Source organism: Opisthocomus hoazin, chromosome 8 (genome assembly GCF_030867145.1).
Source record: "Opisthocomus hoazin isolate bOpiHoa1 chromosome 8, bOpiHoa1.hap1, whole genome shotgun sequence".
NCBI lineage: Eukaryota > Metazoa > Chordata > Aves > Opisthocomiformes > Opisthocomidae > Opisthocomus > Opisthocomus hoazin.
Window position 1 is genome coordinate 58,470,152 of NC_134421.1, and position 17,391 is coordinate 58,487,542.

Here is a 17,391-nt window from a genome sequence, read left to right on the forward strand (position 1 = left end):
TATAAAAAAGAAAAAGTAATAGTTCCTGCTTAGGTTTTTTGGGCACGTTTCTTTTCAGAAGAGCTTATTCCTGCAAGAATGTTTTTGAAGTGATAAAATTGGATCATATAGGATTTAAAAAAAAAAAAAAAGCTTATTGCGTAAACCCATAAAGTTTACTTCCCCCGTGCAACCTCTCAGATAAGATGAAGGATTTCAGTTCTTGTAGGAAACTAGGAACAGCTTGGATGAAATCAACACTGTAAGTGGGTACAGTTGAATGCAGGTGTTGTTGAGCTAGCTTTTAGAAAAAAAGCCAGTGAAATTATGTTTGAACATATATCACACAGTAATTTCAGATAACGGATTATTATAAATCAGATAGTAGAACTTCCGGTAGAATTTGGATGATTGTAAGTGGCTGGTCTTTGTGGAATATGGAGCTGTAGCATTATTTTTTTTGAGTCTTCTGTGCTGGTAAGCTAAGGCATGAGCCTAAGTAAACTAAGGTACATTATAAATACTGCACTCTTTTTTAACCACAAAAATGGTTTTGGCAGTACATATATGGTTAATAATTTAACAATGTAATGGACAATAACTTTTTGCTCCCTTAAAATCACACTTTTTTTTTATATGCAACTTTAGATAAGTGCTTCAAGCATGTGCTTTACTTTTTCTTTTGTTTTATAGAAGCCAATACTTATTGAGAATTAGCCTTTTAATTATGCTGGTAGCTGGTGACACACTGAGCAGTTTATATAACAAGACCAGTGAAATAATGCTAACTGATTTTGCAATTTTTTGTTTTGTTTCCCCCTCCTCCCCATGACTGGTAACTAAGTCGATGAATGTAGCCACTGTTGACTGAAATTACTAATTTTTTAAGCATGGGATAGTGCAAACCACTCAGCAGACTTTTGTTTGGATGAATATCTTAATTCTTGCTTACAGTGCAATGGATGATGATGGCTTCTTAAGGCTTTTTGATTCTTCATTGAAGGTATAAGATGAAATACGAAAAGAGGATGTAGAATGATGGTATACCATGGCCATCCAGGAAATACAGATATAGGGTAGCTAGCGGTATTGGTGATTGGTTTGTGACAGAGCAGTTGCATGACTAGAACTGAACATCATCGAAGGAGGAGTCGTAATAATACAGAAGTTAAGGGCAAGAAAATTATCTTCGACTTATTATCTTCTACTTTAGCTGTGCAAGTGATAGCCATATCTGTCGGTCTAGATAGATGGTATGAATGAAAAATGTCTGTATAAAAGGTCCCCATGTCACACTAGAGGTCTAGCTAAACCTCTTCAGTGTGAAAAATCTAAGCCTTTGCACAGGAATGGCTTTGCTGGTTGGTTGGCTTTTAGCGTCAAGCCCAATAATTTTTTCTGTCTGTGGTTTTTGCCTTCATTTAGCCTGTCTTTCCCCCTTACCCCCTCCACCCCTCCTATGTAATTATTCAAAGTTGTGTATTTTCTGTGTAGGAACTGTGGATCTGAGATTGTATATGCAAGACTTGTAACTTTTTGGACCAACGTGATTTTTTTTTCCTCCGTCAAAATGAACTGATTCTGAACCATTACTTGAAGGACATCACGTAAATGGCTTTGTCTATGCGTGCATGGTGGAGAAATTTGAAATAAGTAGCTATATAAATATGCGGTAAAAAAGTATCCAAGTTGTAGCTGTATAGCATTTGGGATATCTCTGATTAATACTGTTTATAAATTAAATTTTAAAATACCGTATCATGCAAGATGTTGAATTAGTGCTTTAGAAAAGTATTCCCGAGTGGAACTTTTGTTTAACAATTCTTTCATATTTACAGAGAAACTGAGCCATACAAATATTTTAAAAGGTTGCACTTCTTTAAGGCTATTTATTTTCTAAAAAAAAAGGACTTGAATATTTTTGACAAATATACACATGGTGTTACGCTAACAAACAGCCATGCAACATATATCTTACATAATGAAGGAACTGAATATACAAGACCTACTCTATTTAACATATATATTGAAAATTTACAGTCTCGCCAATAATTTAAAAAAGTTTTTCTTATTTGGCAGTATTTTTCTACAATTTGTTCAAATATTCCGCTTGATGTGTTTTGGTGAATACTGAAGTCTAGTCAGTGACAACCTGAGGTACTAAACACTTCTGCCTTACATCGTTGTCGTCAAAGGTAATCTTTTTGTTCCTTTTAGGCTCTATCCATGAGTTGTGTATTACAGCGTTATTTGGCAAAGGATCTGCTTCCACTATTGAAACAACTCGCTTTTTCATCTTACTTTTCAGAACTTTTTGAAACTTTTGCCTTGTGAATGCATAAAGTAGAGGGTGAAATATAGTTGTTCCGTATGCCATTACTAGAAAACATAATCGCAACTTTACCAAAAGGTCACTTGGGCCCAAACATAAGATGGTGGTGTTTAAAACAGATATGGGTGTCCAGCAGAGAAGGAATGTTGAGATAATCAAGAGGGACATTCTGAAGACTCTCTTTTGCCGTTCTCGTCGCTCCCGGTGCCGTTTTACAGCTCGGCGTAGAGCAATTATAACAGACACAGAAGTCCTTACGCCAAAGACGACATTTCTTCCTCCACTGCTGTGGGACACGTCTGTAGTCTCATGCTGAGTGGTCAAAGAAATAGTTTTTTTCTTCCTAGCTTTCTTCTTTTGTCCTGTTGTAAATCTTGTACCAATCCGAATATTTAGAGCCTGGAGTATTTTGGTGTATGTAATTAGCATTACTATAACAGTGAAGAAAAAGATTGGAATCTGAACAAGGAGGTGGTAGTACATTCCTAGCTCAGTGTGGTACTCATTTGTACTCACGCACAGAAGTGTCTTATTTTCCCAAGTACTTGCGCTTCGAAGACTGAAAAAGTTGACTTCAATGAAGGGAATCAGGAAGGAAAAAAGCGAAATGATCCATATTGATGTCATTAATATCACAGCCCTTCCCATGGTCAGAATTCGATTGGCAGGTTTTACGGAGATGTCGTATCGGTCCAGAGTGATAGCAAAGACGTTGATTGCAGTTGAAACGCTTGCAAAAGAGACACAAGCCTCGTGGAAGCAGCAGATGAGAGCAGTGTTACTCTCCAGTGAAAGCAGAAGGATAACTATAGTTAGAGGAATACATCCCACACAAATTATTACATCAAGTACATGAAGGTTCATTGTAATTATGTTACTGACAGAATTGATTAAGTTGGATTTCATACAGTAAAGTACCAGCACAGTGAGGTTGCTGCCAAGTCCCAAAACAATTTCTAACATCAAAAATCCAGTGAGAGAAACTTGAAAGCTTAATGGATATGACAGTGGTCGGTACATGTTGGTGTCGATGTCATCAATGGCATCTCGAACTGTAATGTTAGATTCAGACTGCATGTTGACTTCCAGAATGGGGGAGAAACACATTCTTTTGTTGCAGTTGTTTTTTCTCCTGAAAGACGAAATAAAATATGGAACTATTTGATTTGTTTTTTTAACACTTACTGTAGATAAATACTGGGGAAGGAGGAGGGAGGAAAAGCATCTATTCTTATCAAACTCTTAATTTACTGTATGTTTACAGCTTTGGTTGGCACAGACTCAAAAGCCTGAGGATCTAGAATAAGGTCTTTCCTTTTTAAAGGAAAGCAAGATTTGTTTAAAAAAAAAAAAAAAAAGTGAAAAGCTTCCACTTAGGCAGACAAGGCTTGCTTTATAGTGATGTGGTTTCTACAAAGGGCCCATTTGTTGAATAAACTATACTTGTGCATTGCCTTTGTATTGCGTTGAGGGTGATTTTAGAAGAATGTTGTTAAGTATTAACAAATTAGTACTCAAGATCATTTTAAAAAGGCTTTTGTGGAAAAAGAAAGTGATAGGAGTGTGGAGCACTATTGTTTATGTATTGTAAAAAGAACACATAATATTCATGGTAACTTAGCAGCTTCTTTCTTATGAACAGTTTGCAGTAGTGTTGTGGACTGCAACTTGAAGTTCTGTAGTTCATCAGATTTTTACAGAGCTTGAAGACTTCACTTTTATCTTGTGCGCATCCACATGTATGAAACTTACTACTACAACAATTTTATAGAAGTATATGTAATTTCACATGCAAAACTTATGTGGGTATGGGGGAATGGAGTTTATTATAAAAATACTACATTTTATTTTTCTGATTTGAATATTCCATTTCTTCAATAAATCAGTGCCTACATGGAATGGAAGAGTATTTAATTTGATTCCAGAATAGATTTAAAGGAGCAATTTTAAAAAATAATACTTAAAAAGAAAATTGCCTCAGAGTTTTGGGTTTGGGTTTCTTTTTTTTTTTTAATACAAAGTGCAATTAAATCCAGCATATTTATATATAGCATGTTTGACTTAGGAATAAGTGAGGATCCAAAAAAGTAACATTTATTACATCTGGGAGACTTTTTGTTTTGTGGCTGATCTGCTTTGTTTTACACATGCTGATAGGTTGTAAATATAGCATCTGCATGTAATACCTGATGTTTATATTATTTATGTTGTCAGCCAGCTCTTGAGTTTGTAGTGAAATGAGTAAATAAAAGAGAGGTTATTTGATTTCTTGTTATGATACGTGATTTTTTTTTTTAGGTAGCTTTAATTTTAAGAGGGGACGTACTTGGCATGAGAATAAATTTAAATGCGGACCTTTGTTCCATTCTGAATACATTAAAAATGGGTAGCACTAAGGTGAACAAAAATGAGCTCTTTTTAAATGAAAGTATGAATTAAGCACACTTGGGATACAATATGCAAATAGATTTCATCTGCAGTTCTGCAAAGCCTCAATTGCACAATACTGTTAATTGCAAATTGTATGATGAAAATTCTTGGTATGCTTCAACAGTTATTTCACATGTGCCTCTTAAATATGAAAGATGTGAATTAGAACGTATTAGTCTCAGGTGTGAAATGAAACAAGAATTATTTCAAAAGCTTTATTTAATTTCTAATTTAGGCAACCTCTATTAGGTTTATATTAACCCTCAGGAATATGATTTTGTCTGTGTACATTGTCCTGGCTGGAAGGGATTTTAAGAAGCCATTCCAAATGCATTACCGGATAAATGGAGTTCTTTTGTATTAGCAAAAGCCAGGAGGAAATCAAAAGCAGATCTGCTAAAACACATGATGATCTTATCTCTAACATTATGCCAACAGAAATTTTGTGAAAACAGAAAATTTCAGATGTGCTAAGTCTTATGACTAGATTAAACATCACCTCCTTGGTGCATTGATTAAATTTCAGTTAAATAAAAGCTGCAACGTCAAGGCAGGGAGCTCGTTTACCGAATGCATCGCCTTTCTGGACAGTGCCTGTCCCCTTGCGAGCGCTGAGCAGAGGTGGGGTGCATGCAACTGCTGACCTACCTGTTCTCTGTGCCTCAAGGGCCTTTCGTATCATTGCAGCGGCTTGTCATAAATTGGTACATGGTGTCACTTGACAGGTATTTGACATGCACTGTAACCTGGAAACCAAGTGGTAGCTGGGCTCTTATTTCATTCCTTGCAGGTTTTTTTTTCTTTTTTTTGTTCCAGCACTTCAGCAGCAAAAAATTTTGATTAAACATGGGGACTTCTTAATTGTCTGAGATGCTGCTACAGATCAGTGCATATTCTGCGTGTCTGTTCTGAGTTTCAAGCCAGCAATAACAAATAAACCTTCTTTTAAGTGATGCTAATTTCTTCCCCCTGTTGCATTTTGTAGCAGCCTGTTTTTATTTTCCAGGCTTAAAAAAAAAAAAAAAAAAATCTGATCTCTGTTCAGAGTGTGTGTAGACATCCTTTAGTTTATGGTTGCGTATTTCTTTCTGTAATATTCCTGCTCATTACTTTTGAGTGATGGCTTAGTCAAAGGAGTTGCTATACATCACAGAATCCAGTTCATGTGCTTTGAGAGTAACCAGGAGTTACCTAATTTAGTTTATTTTCATTTAAGGAGAATACATAACAGACCATAAAATTGAGAGAAAAATATCCATTAGTCATTATGACAAATAAGTTATTTAATCAGTAGTATAGAAAAAGCTTGGTTAAACCCTTATTCAGCTTGCTGGTGAAGTAGGCATATTCTCCTTTTGGGAATTCATGTTTCATTGTTTCTTCATGCATCAGTAGTTTCCACAATTCTGGTTTTAAATTATAAATCCCTCTTTAAGAAATGCTCACCATTTTAGTAATCAATCATTGCACTCTTCTTTTAGGGAAAATGTGAGCAGATGTTTTAGTCTTCCATGTATATTGTTGAAGTGGCGTGCACGTAAATGCTACTACAAGTGTGTTCCATGTTTTGTTTCTAATTCCTTTATGTCTTAAGAATACATTTTAGTGATGCATCCTGCTGCTTGTAGGTCATACAGCTAGAAAGATACCCGGTCAACTGCATTCTTCATATTGTCAGTTGTAAAACTGATTTAGTTGCTGCATGCCCTTGTGAAGGGGAGGAAAAAAAAAGGTTAAAAGTAGGGCATATAATTTTGAAATAAAGTAATGCAAGAATATATTTTCTAATATCACTTATTTCATGAATAAAAGATCTCTGAAATTGGATCTTACAGATTACATAGAAAACCAGTTAGTGCGCTCACTATTTGCTAGTAAAATCATGTCATTCTTCTGTCAAGTTACGTGAATTCGGTTTTTTGGACAAGTTTCCTGTTCTCCGAATAGTGCAGGTTACAAAAAACCCCAACTAGAAGCAATAACTGTTGGATGTAGAGTGTCTGTGACTAGAGCTGGAAAATATAGTTTTAGAGTTCTTGTGAGCAGGTAGTTTATACATAAAACTCTCTTTTCTTCTAATGAGAAATTGAGCAAAGTCAATGAGCTTTAAAGGAAATAAGTTTTTGTTTAATTTACACACTGTTATAATTTCCTTTCTTGAAATAAATGTTTGGCAAATCTGTGTTTTTAATAAATGGCTTGAATGTGCAAGGTAATGAAAGAAATAAGTTTAAAAAAAGGCAACAAAAAAGGGGGATTTCTTGAGCAGAGATTAGTCATATTAGCCAACCTTCATAAAGCAGTAAGTATACACTAATTACAGACTATCTGATCCTTCAAAGAGTAACTGAATAAATCTGTAACATATTTAACTGCCAATATTTAGAAATACTGCAGAGGGAGGAAAAAATGTTCTTTGTTGCATTATGTGTTGTTTTCCCCCCCCTTAATGTATTAGCTTAAACTGTACTGTCTTTATGTTGTACGAACAAAACAGGCTCTTAATATTCTACAGGACTTTCATACAAAATAACATTTTGCTACTATTGTGTTTTTAATGGGGAGGGGAAAATAGCATTTGAAATATTTCCTGTTCTCAAATATACCAAGATTCTAGAGCTTAATGTAAGTTAAATCTGATCTCTTCCCTTTTTTCTCCAATTTTTTTTGTTAAATGTTGCTTATTCTGCATACCATAATAAGGAACAGATCTTACCTCCACTAAAGATTTGGTAAATTCTCGATGCAGGTGAAGCAGTTCCAGGTTGGAAGGATTCATTTTGTTCACTTGTTAGCAGAGTAGAAGGGAAAGAGGGTAATAAGCATATCTTCAAAAAATGACCTTAATGAAAATTTGTGCCTGTACTGTGCCATTGTTTCAGCATACTGCTAATGTATACAACTGCTTTAGTTCTGGTTTACAGGCTGCTGCAGTCTCCCGCTCTTCCTACTGTAGAATCAATAAGCTTCTGAAAATACATAATGAAAGTAATTTAACATACTGAAGGCTTCTTGTCTCCAGAGACACCACTGAGATTCAAGCTTTCTAAAAAAGAAAAGCAGTGCTTCTGAGAGGAAAGCTTGCGACGGGCAGCTTTTGCAGAATGACAGCCTACCTTGTCGCTTCTCCTCACTGCAGAGAGATGCAGTGCATTCACTAATTTTGATTGGTCAGTGATGTTGGTCTTAAATTGTGCTTCATATATGGGATTGATGCCCTCCCTCCCCCCGATTTATATAAGGATTCTTTTATAAAAGGACTACATTTACAAATGATTTATAAATTCTGGAATATATTAAGGGTATGCCAGTTTTATTTTTACCTTTTCACTCTTTACTTTGTGTACGCTGGAAACCACATGACACACACACAAGAAGGGATTAAACATTTATTACTTAAAAAGCTTCAAACAATCTATATTTGAATTTGCCTACTTACCATTTCTGATTTTTTGGGAGTGGTGTTTTTTTTTTTTTTTGGTCCTAAGAACATCTCTGAAATAAAACTGCCTCTTTGAGCCATGCTGAATTTCACCTGATATGTTTATATGCAAGTGAACATTTCGGTCTTGTCTTGAATAAATTATATTCAGGACAAGGTGATACCCGCATGTATGTTAGGAAAATTTCTGTTAGGATTCACAGAGATTATTCAGACTCTTAAAATGGGTTGATAATTCAGTTTAATTAATGAATCAGAAAAAAATTATTTTTATAGTCCATAACCATGTACAATGCATGTATAACAGTGTAGGTTGTTAATTTTGTTGAAATGTTAACTTATGGAAGAAACCTTCTGTGTTCCACATGAATTTTGCTAGAGACTTTGTGGGTTTTTGTAAGGATGTCTTGCATGATATTTCTGACCTTCACTTTGCAGGGGAGGGGGGTGTCTTCATTTCCACTTTTTTGTTTTGTAGCTTATTTCTGAATCTGTTCTATCAGTATAAACAATACTCACAACCACATAGTGAGGAGTAGGAGAAGTGTAGCGCAATGTCAGTTTTAGTTAGTACTAATACTAAAATAAACCTCGGAAATAAATTCGGTATACAACCCAAAATAACATTTTTTAAAACTTGGTTTGCTGAAGCAAGTAATTTAAGAATATCTGGGTATAAAATGTTCTGCTGGTAGTTTTTAATCTCAAATAGGTGTGGGGTTTGGGGCTTTTTGTGATTTCCCCCCCCCCCCCGCCCTTGATTTCAAAGATTTTTTTTTTAAAAAGTTTGATAGAGTACTGAATGTTAGGACATGATTCTTGCACAAGCAGCTGTATTAAGATGGCAGTTTTGGACAAATTTTGATGGGGTCCTCTGTTTTTAAGTTTTTAATGCAATTATAAAATGCATTTGTGTAACAGATGTCTGTATTTCTTCTCTTTACTTTTTCCCTCAACCAGCCTTCCAATATATTATTTATCTTTAGGTAACAGAATACTTTATTTATTTTTTAAAATGACTACATATCCATCTAGAGTGCTTCCTATTCCGTACTCTTTTATGTTCAGAAAATAACTAAATAAAGATTGCAACTTTGAACAAAGATCGCTAGGTACCAGCTGGCTGTGCTGAATAGCGACTGATGGAGCTTGTTGAGCTGTCTCTGTATCGTCTGCCTCCTAAGCACTTGAAACCAGTGATACCAGCATAGCTTTTAAGGGTGACGTGATAAAGAGGATTCCTGAAATGAAAGCGTAAATACTAATATATTAAAGAGATTTACTTGCTTCAGTTTCAGTATGACTTGGGATAAGTAGGGAAGCCTGTCTAAATTTAAACAGATGAATCTCCATCTACCTTTCTAATTCTTCAGTGTGTGCCTGAACAAGGGTGGAGATACTGGATGAGCTGTAGTGTTAGAAAGAAAAAGACGTATACATGGAGGAAGGTGGTAACGGGATTTTGGATATAACATGGATTTGTGGTTCAAACACAGGCAAAGGGGTCATGAAAGACTTCCTATATTACAGGAGGTGATAATGGCAAAAGTTTCATCTGCAAAAAGTGTTTGAGAGGAATGATGAGCTGAGTTGTGAACATATCAAGCTTAAGTTTGCTGGAGAGAAAATCAAGAGAAGCAGCAGTACCATATGGAGGCAATCAGGAGTAGGTGGATGGATAGACATGCTTACGAGCCATTGCTGTGCAGATGCTAGTTAAGATGGTGTGAACAGATGACATCATCCTCAAAGGGTAGATAGGGAAGAGTGGGCAAAAAGAGCCATGTGCAGAAACCCAGCACAGACAGAAAAATGTGCCATTCTTATACCTGTTTCTATATCAGTACAGAAAGGAAGAGAAATAATTTGACTGGCATTTTGGGTTTTATGGGAGTAAAAAGTGGGGTAAAAGGGTAATGAGAGGGTAGAAATACTGGGGAACAGCAGGAGTCTTGAAGTGGGAGGTTGGTTATGAAGGGTCTTATGGACTGAGAATGGCAACACAAGGGGAGAGGGAGACCCAGAATGTGACAGATAATAGAGCTGTGAAGGTTTGAGGCTGCTGGGTCTGATGTGGGGAGAAAATAAAGGCAGAGAGGCAGAAGCGTGAAGCAGAGTGGAGCGGAAGGGAACAGAGGCATGTGCATGTAAAGAGGTGCTGAGTGCACAGGGGTAGAGATAACTGCAGTTGCCATCACATACACCCCTGTAGTACTTTAAATTTAATTCAGGAGTCGTAACGGTCTGTTAGAGTATGTTGTTATGTTTTGCTGAGAGCAGGAAGTCCAAAAATTTGGAAGTTGTAGTGCATTTCTTGGTCTTCTTCCATCGTTTATCTGCTGCCTTACTTTTGGCACGCAGGAAGTCATGCCCTAGCATTGACTGGTACTGTGTTCTGAAATGGTGGTAGATCTTTTGTAGATCTGGAGCTCTAAACTCTGCTGATGAGTTGATAAGATCACCCCAAATGCAGCTTCTTGCACTGCAATTTCTTAAAGAAGCTTACTTTGTTAAAAAGACCCCTTAGGCTCCTAAGGTCTAGCAGGGCCAAATGAAGGACTTGGTTCTGATGTTTTCTATCAGAGTCCTTGATTTTGGAGCTTTAGCATTATGTTAATGAGCTTAAGGGTTTAGTTTTACATAAACCTGCCACAGACTGTATTAACATCCAGGTGTTATGGAATAGACACATTCATGAAGATCTTTAATGGCACAGTTGGGAAACTGTCTGCTTACGTCCCTTGTTCTCGGCATTATTCTTTTTTAAGTTTCTATTATTATCTCCCCTGACTGCTTCAGCAGCGCTTTCCGTTTCTTTCTTTGGGCTGCACGTCTTGTTTCCTAGTTTGAATCTTGCTGCTCATTTAGTGGCTATTTAGAATTTACTGCTTCTGGGTCTAAAAATGTCATCTGTTCTCATATTGGCAAGAGGCTTGGGCTCCTAACTGGTACAAATTTTTCAGTGACACATAATCTCTGTAGAGCTTAAGTTGCTTTTGAAAATGAATATTGGGTGATTTTGGATGTCTCGCCCTGGGGTTGTTCTTCAGGATTATTTACATGGTGCACCCACGCAATTCAAGCTGGAGGGATCCTCCTGTACCTTGCATTTACCTACACCGGGCAGTGTGTTGCCCGATCCGAGATAGCTCTTGTGGATAGTTTAGTGTTTGTATCTGTTACAGCAGCTTGTGATCCATATCTAAAACATGTTTCTTACCTCATTGCATCTTAGTTTCAGTTTCCTTAATAGTGTGTTGCAAAGAACTTTGTTAGAATGTTGTTGAAAACCCAGTAACTTGTATAGTATCAAGGAAAAATAAACAGTGGATAGTAGCAGTTCGGGTTTGGGCATTGTACTGACGCGCCCTTGTTATGCTGGATTTGTCAAAGTGTTCTGTTTTACCTGATACTGAAATTATGACTTGCTGGCCTGGATCATGCTGCAGCATGCTTTAATGTTGAAAAGGTGTAAATCTGACTCCTGTCCAGTACACAAATTCCAGTTGTAAAGGGGTTTATTATTGTTTAAGAGTCATATGCTGAATAGATGACAAAAACTCTGCTAGAATTTGTACATAAGTACTGTTCTGACTCTGATGCTAATGCAGTCTTTTCTTTTTGACACAAGACTGTTATTCTTTTTCTGTAGTAAAGACTGACATCCACAAAATTAATTTTCCATTCAGTGTCCTATCCTTGATGTTTGTTTTCTTTTCTCTCTGATTGTTGATGCCATGCAGCATTCTTTGTTTTGTTATTTTTATAATGACTTATTTAGGTTGGGTTGAGTATGGAAAAATTACCTACTTATGCTATGAAATAAGAATGTCTTAGAAGATTCGTTTGGTTTTCTGTAATCGTTGGGCGTAGGTTATTTGTTCAGTAGTATTCCATGTTAGTTCAACTATTGACCTTTTCAGCACTGGAGTTCCTGTACTCATGAGGAAATGTGTAAGTTACAGAATGCCCTTGAGCAATTAATACTGAAACTGTATCTTGTTTTAGTTTTGCACAAAGAGGTGATAACAAAGAAGAATTACAGAACCAGTGCTGGTTATCGCTCATATATAGAGAGGGCATCCTTTTCATACCACAACAGTAAATTTGGTTTAGTGATGTCGTTAAATCATGGTCCTGGTGCATTATTACACAATTATTTAAGTATTTTAGTTTATACAAAAAGAAAAGGAATATCAGTTATCCTCCGGACAGAAGTATGGCTGGTGAATTTAATCGTAATTTCAACAACATCAGTCTGATTCCATCTTTTCTTCATGAAAATGGTTTGTCGTCTAGTATAAACATTCACAATGAATGGTGCTGTATCTTGTAGTAGTTATTAGCAAAATTTTAAATAGATTAACTTTTTATTTTTCTTTAAAAATTGCAATATTGCTGTAAATTTAGCTTTTCCTTCATTAAAATTGTAGTTTGAGTATTCTGAGAATTTGAGATATTTCTGCTTTTGTAAAATACTCTTAGTTCTAAATTTTAATGAAGGTTTTCATTATTCTGGAAAGGCTTTTGGAGTTCTGACACCATATCTTTTGTATCGCTTCAAACCTACAAATCAAAAAGCCACCTGCTCACATTGTTTAAGCTTGTGAAAGAGTGACTGAAAGAATGCTGGTTCCATAAACTGGAAGGTAGTCTAGCTCGGTAGCTGTGGAGTGATGGAGCTGGAGTGCTGACACTGGGTGGCTGTAGAATGAGGAAATACCGCCTCGTGGTTTAAAGTCCCAGGTGGTTGCTTACTTTGCTTTCACCAAAATGTTTTGTATGCGGGAAGAAGTTTTCAGTGTTGCGCTCTCTGACTGGGTTGATGCATGGCCTGGCATCTCCAAGTCCAAGCTCATGTTAGCGCTGTGCTGGGTGCATGGCAGAACGGCGTCGGTATAAATGTTTCGGTAAGCTTTCTGCCTGGCTTATTACAGTGGATTGGATTCAGAGGTAGCTGAACCTAACATACAGGGTTTAAACTTCAGGATCTGGTTCAGGGCTCTCTGTCAGAGATCTTCGATGCTGTGGAAGCCATACCTGGCAAAGTATGTGGGGTGGGCAGCAGGAGGAGCAGCGCTAGCTACCCTGTTACGAACCCCTGAAGCAGAGGGTTTGTTACACACCTTCCTGCTGTAATATCCTTTAAGTGGAATTGCTAGTTTAAAACAAAACAAGAAAACCAGAAGATCTTCTTTCGAGTTGTTTATTCAGCAGAGATCTTGGATAGACTTTGTTTCTAGTCATTTGTAAAAATAGGAAGGCAATATGATTTTCTCTTAATTAAGACAGTGTTCACATGGCGTGCCTAGTATCAAGAATTCTTCTAGCTGAAATTGAGATGAGTGTCTTATCATCTTAATTGCCCTGTGAGTAGAGAGCGAACACAACATGAATAGCATACACACACAACAGCATAGACTGTGTCCCTTTAATTTTGTTAAGATCACCCACAGTGTGAGGGTTACTGCCAGGGCGAGTTCATACATTGCAGTCTGCTCAGTTAGCCCCTTGGCTGATTTGGTTTGGAAGCGCTACAAAAAGTGCGTGAAGAGGATCCGGTAGGCTTACTACCATTAAAATCAAAGTTCAGTCACTGCACTCAGTAACTGCCTGTTTCCATATAACTGCAGTGACAGGAGCAGACTTTGCCTTCTTCAGTCACCAAAGCAAAACCTGCAGACAGCAGTTGGATTGCCCTCCCCAGTTGTGAAGGACTGCTGTGAGTGGTTAAAACCATCTGTCAAGCTCCTGTGTTCGGTTCAAATCTAGGATGTCATTTGTGTCAGTCTGATAGTGGTGGTATTCCTCACATGAAGTTCTCAGAATCTGAGAACTGATGTGCAGTATGATGTGTTTTCTTGTCTGATTTTTTTTTTTAATGATCAAGTACCCTGTCTTCCCCTCTTTGCCGCCTTAGTTCTTGAGTTATTATTTTTACAAGGTTGTTCAGAGAAACTGATAGAAAATCTGTTTATGTAGTGTCTTTAAAAAGATGTGTGAGAGAAGTTCAAAAGTAATAGGCTATAATGATAAATGCAGAAGAATAAGGAAATTGAACTAAGCTAGTGCAGTCTGTTTGCTTCACCATTTACTCTGCTAAAAAGAATATTACTTGATTGATGTGTCTGTTGATCTAAATTTAGATTTGTGTTGGTATCATCTTTGGTTTATTTTCTTTCTTCCTCTGTTGTTGGTGCAGTAGTTTCCATAATTTGTGTCTGTAATATAGTTTAATTTTTTTTATTGATTGTTGAAAAATCTCTCTCACTTTCTTAAGAGGATAAATGGAATAGAAATATGATACCCTTGATATTTTCTGTTTTTTTTAGGCGTACGCATTGTAGCTCTCAAGTCTAAAATAAACACCTAAACTGTGTTTAAAATGCATGCATATGCATGCATATGAAGAACTAATTTTATCTATGAAGCTTTCAGATATCAAGAATTTTTGTCCCTAAATTGTAGTTTTTTGGTTTTTTACATCTCCTAAAGTGTTTTTAACCTGATTGTGTAATTGTTGCATTTGAAATCACTTCTTGTAGTACTGAAGCAAACCAGGGCTCATATGAAATATGTTCTCATTTGCTGTTTTTTGGGGGAAGGCTGAGAGCAGTAGCGTCAGTGTTTTATGTCAGAGGAAGGGAATACTGTTTTGCTTCGTGTGAGGTTGATGTCTGGAAGTGGCTTTGCAGTTGTTAGGCTTGAAACCTAGGTTTTATTTTACTAATAAAATCTTGAGAAATTGAAAGTGGTTGGTGAAGACATTTTTGTTACACCGATGAATGATGAGCAAGTACATGTTTATGGAGAAAAAACCTTGTCAAATTCTTCAGCAGCCTTCCCTGATGAGCTACTTAATGAATTAAAATGTATAGGTAGAATGAGTTGCAGAGATAGGAGCTAGAAAGCATAGTAGGAGTGGGAAAGAGGAAGAATGTTATTTGCATTATTGCCGGTACCTGTCAAAGTGAGAAGCTTCCATATTGCTAGTTGGGCTAGCAACTCTGCAAATACAGTTAGGAGCTCCTGGGGGACATGTGGAAGACAGAACATAGCAACTGCTACAACATATCAACAAGAAAACCATGTGAGTTATTTACTGACTCTGTCCGTTACTATGCTGTCTTTCTAAAAGAGAAATTGCACTTCTGATACGTGCAGGAGTCTTTTCGCAGTAGATGCAGTGCCCAGTGAGAAATTACACCCCCCCCTCCCCCGAGACACAGCTGAATATGGAGGAGAACATTATTTCTCTTATTAACCAAGCAAAATAGTTTTAATGTGAGGAAAGAATGGAAGGAAAGGAGAGCCTGCCCTTTGAAAGTGGTTACTATTTTAAGCCTGCTGGTGGTTAGGTTGGAAATATTTTTCTTTAAAGTTGTTTTATGTTGTAATACCTTTTCTGCTGTCTTGCTCTTGAAGGAAAAAGAAAAACTCAGCCAGCCCTTCCTGTTCCCCCCCAGGGTAACTTTTTTTTTTTCCCAGCAAAATTTTTCATATATTCTTCAGAAACTTGTGTTGTTTACCACCATCAAAAAGTTCTAGGCGTCTGCCTGTTTCTTGGGTTCTTGGTAATACCCTGTTTAACACTCCCACTCCAAAAGCTTTAAGCTGGCATTATCACAACAATCAATACGTACTTTGGTCTGGGATAGAATACTTCAAGAAGAATTTTCCAGTGGTGTTTGAGTGCATCTGTATGTAAGGACTGTATGGCTCTTTGTCTTTTGCCAGTTAAATGCATACCTTGGTGAATATTGCAGTCTGTGATGATAGCAAATACTTAATACAGTTTGTGAGAGTATAAAAGCCACTCTCAGTAATCTTGAAGCCTGTAGGCAAAGCAGCTATTACAGTGTACTTTGGGGCAGTAAAGACTGATATTAGTCACAGCAATTTTAGTTTGTATTCAGTACTCTTAATCTAGAGCAAACTTGTATGGACAGTTAGAGACAGTGTGGATTAACACTTTAACTAAGGATTTTGGCTGCTTGTGCGACGTTCATGACCACAGTACCTGAGCATCCTGTGTCTGCTTCATAGTTTCTCTTCACGTCGTTCTGTTATGTAGCAATATAGTTTGGGTACATGCTGGAAGCCTAGGGCAGATCTGGAAAGTCTGTCTGTATTTCATGAATCTGTCCAGTCTCTATAACACAAAACCAGTTTCTTTTTGAAAAATGCAGGAACTCTATAAATGTCCCACGTTTACTCTTTTTGCAGGTCTTTCAGCACAGATTTTTTTATGCTGAACCAGACTTGACAAAGAAAGTTAAGCAAAGGCAATATTTTGGAGTAATAATGAGCAAATTGAGGTTTGAGTGGAAAAATAGTTGATGTATCTAAATCTTTCTCTCAGGACATTCATTTTTTTCCCCCAAAGTAAAGTAATATATTGGCAAAGTCAGAATATAAATTATTTCTTGCACTAACTTTACTTCAGTCTAAATTGCTTTGAGCCCTCAGCTGCAGTGGAAAGGCTGGAAGGGGGGGTGGGGGGAAGGGAGGGGGGGAAGGATCAAAACAAACCTCCTGAACATGCAAATAATTAATGAGATTTAAAAACACTATGAAACTCTATAGAACACTATACTATGAACACTATAGAACTCTATACTACATCATCCAGCTTTTCAAAATTAAAGAAAAACCCCACACGTCTCTAAGGAAACAGGACTTGCAGCATGCATAGAAGATTATTAAACACAGGACAAAAATATAGAACCATGTTTGGAGAATATTTCGCCTGGATTTTGACACCTAGGAGCCATAGATTGTAATATCAGCTAGAAAGTTAAATTAAGTGTAAAGATATTTGCTAAACAAAACCTATAATCATATAGGACCTAGCAGTTAAAGAAATCAATATTATGAACAGAATAAACTGGATATAGTGCATTTATGTACGGTACTTTTGGTTGTGTCATACTGGAAAAACATTTCATTTATATATTAGATGCCGTGTATTTTTGTGTGTTTCTCCTTCTCTTATCCTTCCCAGTATAACCTGTATCTTATGTGTGCCTGTGACGTGGCAGAAGAAAGAAGAAAAGATGCGTTTATTTAGGATGAGCCAGGCATGCAGATGGTAGGATGAATTTTTGATGAGAACTAAAAGAGTCAGATGCATGGACAGGGGAGTTGTGAGAATTGCTACAAGGGTGACTGAGCTGCTCTTCAGAATTACTTATATAGGCTGTTTTGG

The 17,391-nt window shown here is 36.8% G+C and overlaps 2 protein-coding genes across 4 annotated transcripts in view; one reads left to right on the forward strand and one right to left on the reverse strand.

Annotated features, from left to right (window-relative positions):
• The window catches only part of COG5 (component of oligomeric golgi complex 5), a 193,519-nt gene that overhangs the window by 36,480 nt on the left and 139,648 nt on the right, over window positions 1-17,391 (forward strand). The gene's annotated exons all lie outside the window — the stretch shown is intronic.
• Window positions 1,824-7,888, reverse strand: GPR22 (G protein-coupled receptor 22). Of its 3 annotated transcripts, none has more exons than XM_075429230.1 (3): window positions 7,458-7,888; window positions 6,188-6,448; window positions 1,824-3,443 (listed from the first exon to the last, which is right to left on the reverse strand). In XM_075429230.1, exon 3 carries the CDS (start codon window positions 3,416-3,418, stop codon window positions 2,117-2,119), a length of 1,302 nt encoding a protein of 433 aa, XP_075285345.1. In that variant the 5' UTR covers window positions 3,419-3,443; window positions 6,188-6,448; window positions 7,458-7,888; the 3' UTR covers window positions 1,824-2,116. The 3 variants fall into 3 exon arrangements, with proteins under 3 accessions (XP_075285345.1, XP_075285344.1, XP_009932058.1); XM_075429229.1 differs by having other exon boundaries at window positions 5,390-6,448; XM_009933756.2 differs by lacking the exon at window positions 6,188-6,448.